The sequence below is a fragment of the Anser cygnoides genome, chromosome 4, assembly GCF_040182565.1.
Source record: "Anser cygnoides isolate HZ-2024a breed goose chromosome 4, Taihu_goose_T2T_genome, whole genome shotgun sequence".
Lineage (NCBI taxonomy): Eukaryota > Metazoa > Chordata > Aves > Anseriformes > Anatidae > Anser > Anser cygnoides.
Window position 1 is genome coordinate 61,793,524 of NC_089876.1, and position 11,057 is coordinate 61,804,580.

The following is an 11,057-nucleotide window of genomic DNA, read 5'->3' on the forward strand; positions in this document are numbered from 1 at the left end:
AATAATAATAATAATTGCAATAGATAATTCTAGTGGCCTGTTCCTTATAAGATGAAACCATTTCCAGACTATGCTGGTTATGGGGAAAATATGGCTTTTGTGGTTTTGCACGTTGAAAAGAACTGGTTTCTGTTACAAAAAGGCAAATCATGCTAAAGAATTGCAAGTACAGCACCTCTGCAATCCTGAAGCTTTTGAGCATTCCCATCTAAGAAATTCCTAATGAATTCTTAATTATCTACTAAATGCGGTAAAACTCTTGTTGCGCTGTAGAACATACTTGTCCTAATAACTCTTAGAGTTACATCCCGAATGATTTAGCTTAATACAGCTAAGGCAGATGAACAAAATGACCAGGAAGGCCTCAGAGGACGGAGAGATTACTAAATGCAACTACCTAAAATCTACAGTGTTCTTCCAACAGAACATTTTGAAAACTGACATGTAGAAGTAGAAGCTGTTCAGTACACAATTACTAATTTTTCCCATTTTAAGATGCTTAACTGCCAAAAATTGGCAGCATATTACAGTCTTAGGTGGAATTGCTAGCAGTCCAAGGAATATTAAAATGTCTTTGGTGTTCTGTGTTATCACCAGTAAAGATGTTCTCCATCACAATAGTACTTTTATTCCTTTAATATTGGGGTATAGTGTTTTATAATTGCTAACCCAAAATCAATGTTTGAATCTAGCTTTAAAGCTGAGAGCTTGATTCCACTTGCAGAATAGCTTAAAGAAGGAGTTTTAGAAATTATTTGAAAGGCAATGGGATTAAAGAAGTAATATGTTAGAGAGTTTTGTTGTACAAGAGTCAGCAATATCCCAACATATATTAAGTTCTCCATACTCTGCTAATTAAGTAACTCATTTGAAAATAGGATGTGTCTGCAAAATAGGAAAAATCATGAAATGGATGGACACATGGCTAGCAATTTAATGACCTTACTTAACTGGAAGTTAAGATGCTCAACATCCAAGTCCAAACCCCAAACTGATAAAGACACTCAAAAAAAACCACCTGCCATGCACAGTCCTCTTTTTTAATACAATAAGTGTGCGAGTTCCGATCTGTAAAGTCCCTGAAGCATCCATGTTTACACAAATAAGCCTGCAATTGTGATATCTGGATCTCTTATATTCTTTGTGTTGCAAAACTGTGACTGAGTTAGGTTCAGCTCCAGACTTCACAGTTTCTAAAATACTGGTTTTAAGTTGGTTTTATTCTGGTGGTGATCTAGTCTCTCTGCAGTGGAAGAAGGCAGTGTGTTAACACGTCATTGCTGGAGTAAGGTCCAAACTCATCTCAAATAAAAAAAAAATCCCAAACAATAGTTGGATTGAAAATACAATTTAGGCGTCTGATTCTTGGATGGCGTTGCTTTCTAGTTGTCCAGCACTGGAGAGTCTTAACTCCTATAATTTTTAATAGCCTTGCTTGAATATACTTGTAGTATTTATGCTTCTGGAAGAAATCACAACATAAACCAAGGCATCACATATAATAAAATACCACTAAAATAAAATTGAAAGCAGTTATAAGTTTGACTTTAAATTTTATTTATATTATTTATTTACATATTCAGCATCCTAGAAGACTTTTTATTATTATGGTTGACTTATTTTTTTACTGGAAAAAATTATTAAAACCACATTCAGATGAAAAGTCTTTGTCCTTTCTTAGTGTATGCCTCAGTTTATTGTTTATTTTCCTAAAATGTGATTCTGGATAACAAATCTATGTTCTTGTTTTCAGTTTCTGCCGATTCCTCCTCCTCCCCCCGTCACCCCCCCCCTTTTTTTTTTTTACTTTCCTTATAGATTGGTAAATGTTTTTCCCTGTTGATATTGCATTATTTCATTCAAGCTGCTGTAGCATTTTAATGTCAACAGAGCTGGATAATTTGGAGTTAGACAGTGAGGAAGGAATTCCATAGTATATATACCTGCTTAAGATTAAAATGCACTTAGGTATTTTGCTAACCTACTGAGAAAATAATGGACACACACAAAAAAAAAAAGTATTTCTGCAAGCCAGTCAAACATTCTCTGCAAAGACATCTTGGTTGTTATTTAAAGTTTTTTTTTCTTTTTCTTTTTTTTCCTCTTATAGTTTGTTCAAATCCTGGCATAGCTATTTGTTTTCATTATAAACTGTTTATTTTTTTCTATGTCTAATCTTCACTGATGTTTTCACTAAGAAATATAATAGTTCACAAAGTTCCAATATGGCCTGGAAGTTCAGCCAACATGTTCATAAAGGATTCAGAGAAAATCTTGCAGTTAATAAGCTCTACTTTTGCCAGGAAAAACAGAAATGTTGAAAATTATACATCTTTTCTGTATGACTGCTAGATGGTACATACTGATCACATATAAACAAAGAATTCCTTTCATTTCTTAACTCCTAGAGGAAAAAAGATTATGCAATTACATTGCTGTTACATTTTCATGAGCTCTGAATTCTGTTATTGCTTTCATTAAAACCAACCCAAACCAGACTTAAAAATTAGTATCAAGTCGAAGTGGTATGATTTTAGACGTACATTGCGCTTTTAGGGGGATTGTCTTCTGTATATATTTGCACCTGTTTGGTACAAGGGACAACAGTATCAGGTCCAGCAATTGTTTCCTCTTTCTAACACTGGTGATTCCATACTCTCCTCTTTGGCAGTTTTCTCCTGTGGGCTTTGACACAGAAGCACATCTTTGTTTTTGAAGATTACCAAGTGGTTTATATGTAGAGAAATTATGTGATTGTAACAGGATTCTAATGTGGATTATACCATTGTAAATTGGAAGTGGTGCCACCTAAACCAGAGAAATTATTTTGCTACTCAAGTGAAGACAGAAATAATAGTGTTTTATGGTGGAAAAAAGATTCTTTCATAGAAATGTCAAAATAATTATAGCTCAATAAAGTTTTAAAGCAACATAAATACAAGAAAATGCCAAAAAGTCATAAAAAATGTATTTGCAGAGGTATTTGCTTTCTATTATCCAGGTTCATATGTGACTTTTACCTGACATGGCTTGATTTCTTTCATTGACTTGTTTTCTGGTTTTGCTAGTAAGTATAGGATTAAAAGAACTGTGTCCAATGGATATTTTATGAACAGATTGTGCTGAAATCTACAACGATGGCCACAAGCAAAGTGGATTTTATAAGATGAAACCTATCCAGAGTCCTAATGAATTCCTGGCCTTCTGTGACATGTCTGAAGGGGGTGGTTGGACTGTTTTTCAGAGACGTTCTGATGGCAGCCAGAATTTTGATAGGTAGGTATTAGACTTGGTCATTAAAACTGGAAACAAAGTGGAGAAACATAAAACCAGATGGAACTAAGTTAAACATTAACTTTAGAATTATATAAAGTTATTATGTCAGATAAAAAGTAGGAATAGTTATTCTGTGGGACAGCCTCCAGATGAGGTATCACTTCTGGCTCTGTCACAAACTCTCTGTATGATCCAAATCAACTCTCCTAGGTCAAGTTAATAAAGTATTTAAGTAAGATCTAATTTCATACCTTTCATAGCATCCATCTTGTTGGACTCGGTGCAGCGTGCACAATGTTAGACAGAAAGATAAGTCAGTACAATGTCCTTGAAATAGTAAGACATCTCTTCTAGTCTTTTTCTGACAAGTAGTGCATTTTACATAAGGACATTTCAATGTCAAATGCATTAACTATTTTTGGAGCAAGGACTCTTAATGCCAAGCAAAGGACTACATTGTGTTTTGCAAATAGTAAAAATGTAAAAAGTATGCCAGCAATATACTGGAAATAAACTACCATTGGCACACAAGTATGAGAGAAACCCATCACAGAGTAATTTGTGTTTCATAGTAAAATGCCTCCAGGGAAGATAAAATGTGTGAGCACTTGATATGTGGACACCTAAGCTCCTTACCTTTGCCAAGACTCAAGCGTTTAGAGGGAATGCCCAGAAGTGAAATTTTTGGTGAAATTTTTATATATTATATATATATATATATATGCAAATATTAGATGCAACAGGAAGGTTTGTAGGACATCTGTTTTGTCCAATTTGCATTTCAGATATCTGCATCCTTCTGTGGATCTAAGACTTGTTCAGCCTGGAGAAGAGAGGGATTCAGTAGGACCTAATAGCAACCTGTCAACCTACAAGGAGATCACTAAGAAAACTGAGCTGTTTGAGAAATCGTTGAGAAAATAGGATGTATGTGAGACAATACACATAAATTGAAAGAAAGCGTTCAGGCCGGATATAAGGAAAATATTTTTCACTGTGGGAACGGTCAAGCAGGTTGCCCAAAGGGGATGTGAGGTCTCTTCAAGACCTGACTGGACAAAGCCCTGAGCTACCTGGTCTGATCTCATGGCTGACCCTGCCTTAAGCAGGGCATTGGACTAGATGACCTCCTGAGGTTTTCTTTCAGCTTGAAATATTCAGTGATCTATGATTGTATGATAAAATAAATATTCAAACATACTTCTTTGGTTACTCAAATTAGTAATTTATGCTCCTTTTCAGAGGCTGGACTGACTATGAAGAAGGCTTTGGAAATTTTGTTTTGACAAATGGTGAATATTGGCTTGGAAATAAAAATCTTCATTACTTGACCAGTCAAGGTAAGATTTGTATTGTGACAATAATCTTCTATTGTTTCTGTTTCTTTGTTCTTTCCAGTCCATTTTTTGTTAGCACAAATCTTGAGTTGTGTTGTTTGTCTGCATGGACCTCTCCAAAGTTTCAGAACAAAATACATTTGAATATGTATTGAATATGTATATAAATCTATATTGGAATAATTCTAAATTTTTTGAAGATGAAGCATGTGAATAAAGACAAACATAGCAAGATATGCTTTAATGAGCATAAAGAAATAAAATAAAATAAAATAAAATAAAATAAAATAAAATAAAATAAAATAAAATAAAATAAAATAAAATCAACACAATATGCTGTGATGATACAGATAAGATTCATGATAAAAACATAATGAGTGTTTTAATATTCTACTATAATGCTCTGCTCTGAGAAGTAGTGAGATAGGCTAGTTTAACAAAAATAATTGTTATTGTCTTTTCTTTAGGGAACTATACTTTAAGAATTGTTCTAACTGATTTTGAAGGAGAACGGCGTTTTGCACAATATACAAGATTTGGAGTTGCAGGTGAAGAGGTAATTAAATATTAAATAATGACTGGGAGGGTTAATGAAAATGTAGATTCTATAGACAGAGACAGTAAACATATATGTTCCTTTATTTTCATAAAGATTTATGTAAAACCTTATTAACTTGTATTCTTTCTTACAAATGCTTGAAATTTTCAAATATGTAATAATAGTCATTTATATGGATATACTGATTTGATTCTTTCCGTAAGTTGGATGAATTTTTTGTTCTAGAAGTCATGGATAAAAGCATTTTTTCCATTTTCATTTATATTTCTAACAATAACTGTACACAATGTTCTGATTTGTTAATATGTACTGAAGACTAACTCTAATGTTTTTATGCCGCTTATGCACAAATTTATTGACAAATTTTACCCCTGGTAAGCATCTGTACAGTCCCTCATTAGCTAGTATGCAGTGCTTAAGTGCCATGAAAATTCTGGGCATATCAATAGTAGCGAATGTAACAACGGAACAGGTTAGTTTCTTCTGTGTGGTTTCACTCTTTGATATGCTAAAAGCTAAAAGACATATTGGATTACTTTTTTTTTTTTCTTTCACGTTTTTCATTAGCATTCTTATGAGATGAGCTGTGGTGAATATTCTGGCACAGCTGGTGATTCCCTGACAGGAGGGTTTCATCCTGAAGTAAAATGGTGGGCTGATCATCGAGGAATGAAATTCAGTACTCGAGACAGGGACAATGACAACTATGAAGGCAACTGTGCTGAAGAGGAAAAGGCTGGTTGGTGGTTTAACAGGTATTTTAATTTCATACCTGTATTATCAACTATTCTACTATGTATATATTCATACAATAATAACACATAGTCAAAGATAGGATATGAGTCAAAGATAGGATATGCATTGTTTATTGTAAATGCAGTCCGTCCTTGACCCCTACCAGAGATCTCAGTGCTGATAAGACCAAGACCCACCTTAGAAGTGCCAATACATCTGAACAGCTCAAGGTGTCTGTGAAATTTGCCATTTCGTTTGCATTTCATGGCCTATTTGCCATGGGCTTTGGCCATCTTTGTTATCAGACAGTAAGGAGGAGACAATTTTGTCCCTCTAAGGTAACTAGTGTTTACACAAGGAGGTCGCGTAGAGTTTGCCGATGTATCCCTGCTGTACTTTATTCCTGCATTTCTCCTTTATTTCACTAGACCAGATGCAGCAGTACTGACGAATGTCTGATGAGTTAAGCTAGTGCTGGGTTAATAAACCATAGTTTTTTCACCTCAGTTCACAGCATTTCATTCTTGTTATCCTTTCTATATCAAGATAGGACTGCATCCACTCAGTTTCTCTCAGTGCACGTGACTGGGCTAAGAGGAAAAAAATAAATAAATAGGGTTCAGTAAAAGAATTTTAAGACAATCCCTAAACACAAAATAGCAATTCAAAAGAAAGGATAAACCTTAGCACTGTCTGTATAGGCAACTATGTTGTTTCACATAATTAGATAGATAAATATAGCCATAGAGAGAAACGATGTAATATATCTGCGTAATAGATAGCTTTAAAATACAGCTCAGGGTAGCATACTACTCTCTCACTGTGATCTCAGTTCACTTGGCAAGAACTGCCAGGCTGGATCAACTCCATTGTTTCTCTCTGTTGTGTCATCCTTTGTTTCTGTTTTTTAACTCCTCATTTTCCAAATTCTGTTTCAATAAGTAGTCTCCAGCTGTGACCAGCTTAGCTGATAATGAGGTAGCTATTAGCTCAGTGTTTCACAATTAATTAATTATTTAAATATATTTCAGGGATGGTAGGTTGGTAGATTGTTTGAGAAATATAGAATAAAAACACATGTAGACAATTTTTTTTTTTGCAGTTTTCATAAAAGATAAGACATAAAAGAGAAAAGCAATCGTGCTGGAGATACTTTTCCAATGAAATCGGAACTTTTGTGGATTTAGAGGAATGTCTAGACTTCAAATAGCACAGAACTGTGATACCATGACATGGAGTTTATTAACAGTGAATCATCAATCACTTATAGTCAACTACATAAACTTTTTTGTCTTTTAAAAACTTTTTTTTCTTTCCTTTTTAAATTTTATTTATTTTTTTTTAATATCAGATTGGTCCGGACAGAAAAGTGATCCCTTTGCAATAGTAACTGTAAGGCATAACTTGACAGTTATGAATACCTTGTAGTTGGTGCTACATAACTACTAAAGATAGCTGACTCCTACCAGGCTAGTTCCTATTATGGCTGTGTGTCTGACACTGTTAAAGGGACAGTCTGTCTGGATAATGAAAGTGAGTGACGAGTAGCGTTATTCCACTGTCTTGCTACTGGCTTTTTAATGTTAAGCCTAATAGAAAACTGAATCCTGCAAAATACTAGAGATTTTTGCTATTCTGAAATCCCACCCAAAAGAACAGCACTGGCCGGCTCAGAGAAAGGAAAGCACCCAGAACACAAATATGTCATGCACAGATTAGCAAACATAGAAGGAATTAGTGTTCTTGGCTGGTTTGTATAGGAGCTCCCAGCTATGCAGGAATTTTCTGTAGCCAGCTCTATGCTATCTGGACTAATGAAATATAGAAATGCCCAGATAATATGAATACCAAGGGATGTGATACAAGTGAGGCACAGGAAATAGCTCAGATCTCATTTAAACCCACTGGTCTTGCTCCAGCTCTGCACTTGTTAACTTGGACTTCTGCAGAACGGTCTCTCTGCATGACTTTGTAAGCAGAGATTTGCAGCCTGGATGCAAGTCCACAGAGCTACCTTCTCGCTGGTACTACACCCAGTTCATAGGGCTTCCTTCATCCAAGATGCTGCACAGATCAGTAGGTTCAAAATGGTAAAATAAGAGCTAACGAGTCTGTTTGGACATGAGCATGTTGTCTCCCCCAGCACTCCCAGTTCTCCCAGAGAAGCAACTCCGTCTCTCTGCATCTGTCATACAGTTAGTATATAACTCAGATAAAATGTCCGTGGATAATTGAGAGTTGACTGTGCTTCTGAAACTATTGCTGTGCAGTTTTTTGCTTTAAAAAATAGCCTATCAGAAAGAAGGGAGGAACATAGGCTAACTTTAAGGTGATTATTGACTTGTGAGTAATGAATGTTGCTTCATATCATATCGCATGTCAATTATTTCTTTAGTATGTCCAGTTACTTCAGCCTGTATCTAGTCTGTTACAGAATACTGTATATTCTTGGGCTTAATGCCTCCCAGCACTAATAACGAGTTGGTATTGGCTCATATTACTGGTGATAAAATCAACTTTTGACTCTTTCCAATAAAAGAAGTAGAAGAAAGGATTCAGTTGATCTAAATACCTCTTATCAATTATGATTCTTCTAACAAAATCTGTTTTGATTCAAAGTAAACAAAGTGCCTGCTCAGTGCAGGATTTGTATGGCTAGAAAGGCTGTGTCAGCTCTAATACAAGTTTGTCCTTATCAAAAACAAAGTCACTTCTGATACCTTCAGTTTATTCTCAACCAGCTTATTACCAAAATCCAGGTTAAAACTTATAAGCAGTAAATAAGCATATATGTAAGAGAATTTTCCTATGAGACTTTTATCGCTGTTTCTATTTCAGTTCTCAAAACCTGTTGTTAATAAAGTGTAAGCAAAGCCAAAGGGACTAGGATTTGCCAGTAATAATATCCATAAGGTTCGTTTGGACTGTTTTCTGTTTTAATATTTTCTGAAGTCAGCTTTTGAAATCCGTTGTGGTGTGGGACAGTTAGATATTAACAAGGCTAATAACAAAATACTGAATTGGCAGATAAGCAAAGCAGATTTATTAAAGTGTGCTGCAGAAGAACAATCATTTTGCTCTCTATATAGTCACACAAGGATCTATATTTCCTCCTTTCTCATAGAAATGCCAAATGAGTATCAAGTTTGTGGTGGTCAAGCCTTTTGGGTTTTGATAGCTTTTAGCAGCATGTTTAACAACTGTAACAACATTTCTATTTCAGTGTGTTTACCAGCCAAAAAGAACGTAGTTTGTACAGTCAAATAAAATGCCAGCTCTGATGATCCAGTGAAGTGGTACATATATGTTTAATTAGCTTTAGTAATATTATTGTTATTAATTATTAACAATAAAAAGCATCACTTTATTTCTTTCTTAGATTTTTGCTTGTTGTATGCTTTGCTGCTACACATGACCTGAAGGACTCTGAAATCACTCTCCACTGAAACAGATTAGCAGGCAAAACTCAGAGACCTACTGATGTCAGAAAGCTTGTAGAAAGCATAGAAATAACTTTTGTTTCAAAGATGCTATAAGCACTTGCAATTGTCCCCTAATTAAACTGTTCATGTTTAGAGGAACTGAAGTCCATAAATGTAAATTTTTGCAGCTGTCAGACAGGGCTGTTGACAACATAGTGACTTTTTGATTTGCAGAGAAATTACAGATGCTCTCCACTTTTGGACAAGAGGACTTACTTATGTTTTCCTTTACTTTTCCACCAGGTGTCACTCAGCCAACCTGAATGGTTTGTACTATAAAGGCCCCTATACTGCAAAGACGGACAATGGAATTGTTTGGTACACTTGGCATGGGTGGTGGTATTCTCTGAAATCTGTTGTAATGAAGGTCAGACCAGCAGACTTTGAACCTAATGTTGTTTAAGTATTTTATCAGGACGATTTGTCCAGTTAATCTTTTAGCAAATCAATCCAAACTAAAACGGATGGGCAGATTTTTGCTTCTCATATATGCTTATATAAATCTGGAATAATTCCTCTGCAACCAAAAGTTTTATGAGACATAAATCAGAAGAGAATCTGGCCTATGAATTCATAGTTACAAACACTACTGCTAATATGTCTATGGGTTTGTTTGTTTGTTTAAAAAAAAGGCAGAGTTTGCCTAGGAATAAGGACAGCTTCATAAACATGGAGCATTTTTGTCTTGGAACAGGTTGCACAGAGAGGTTGTGGATGCTCCATCCCTGGAGGTGTTCAAGGCCAGGCTGGGTGGGGCTTTGGGCAACCGGATCTAGTGGGTGGCATCCCTGCCCATGGCAGGGGGGTTGGAGTCAGATGATCTTTAAGATCCCCTCCAACCCAAGCCATTCTGTGATTCTACGATTTTATGAAAAGTGCCTACAAATCCTTACACTTTTTTAATAGAAAAATATATTGTCACTGTCATGTCTCAAAAATTAAAATGAATTGTGTGTATTGCACACAAAAAATATCTAAATAGAACCTTAAGGCTGGTTTACTCAGTGGATTTACTTTCTCTAGAATGAACCAAGGCTTTAGAAGAAATTTGTTGTCTGTAAATTCCTCTGATTTATTTGTTGCATGTATTGTGTACAGAACATATATAAAAAGCATAAAGAATGATGCAGGAAACTGGAGGAAGAGAAGGGATGCTACAAGGCAAGAATCAAATGAATTTCTAGAGATTTCATTTCAATTAAAGATTTTCAGACGGTCAGTAACTATGCCTTTCTTCTTTTTGGTAACCAGATAGATATCCTGGACTTTAATATATTGACATTTTGGAGTTTACCAAAAAGTTTAATAACAAAAGCTGCAACTAATTTTAATGTGAGCTTTGCTTTGAACATAATGCATGTGTAGAGGGAATTATATTTCACATGCAGTCTGGAATCTGGCATTTAGCAGTTCTTAGTGCTTGACTCCATAAATCCTTACTATCTTTATGTATCTGTTAACTTCCACAACTCTCACAGTTTGAATGCCCTGTTCAGTCAGTTATAAGTGGTTCTGCTTCCAAGCCTCTATCTTCTCCTTTTCTTCTATCTTTCTCTGGGCTCTCTGGGCTTTTCCTCTTCTCAAGCTACAGATCCACATTTTTCTTGTACAAGAAAAATCATAAGAGAAACTCTGCCTAGCCATAGCTTTTGTGCCTAGCACCACAGG

At 35.3% G+C, this 11,057-nt stretch overlaps 1 protein-coding gene across 6 annotated transcripts in view; it reads left to right on the top strand.

Annotated features, from left to right (window-relative positions):
- FGL1 (fibrinogen like 1) overlaps window positions 1–10,362 on the top strand; it is a 28,188-nt gene extending 17,826 nt beyond the window's left edge. For all 6 annotated transcript variants that reach the window (XM_013179918.3, XM_066996799.1, XM_013179919.3 and 3 more), the window contains 5 exons: window positions 3,117–3,276; window positions 4,519–4,616; window positions 5,081–5,169; window positions 5,740–5,927; window positions 9,633–10,362. In XM_013179918.3, the coding sequence (XP_013035372.2) occupies window positions 3,117–3,276; window positions 4,519–4,616; window positions 5,081–5,169; window positions 5,740–5,927; window positions 9,633–9,792 (695 nt within the window). In that variant the 3' untranslated portion in view covers window positions 9,793–10,362. The remainder of the gene's footprint in view (window positions 1–3,116; window positions 3,277–4,518; window positions 4,617–5,080; window positions 5,170–5,739; window positions 5,928–9,632) is intronic.
- Window positions 10,363–11,057: the final 695 nt, after the last annotated feature.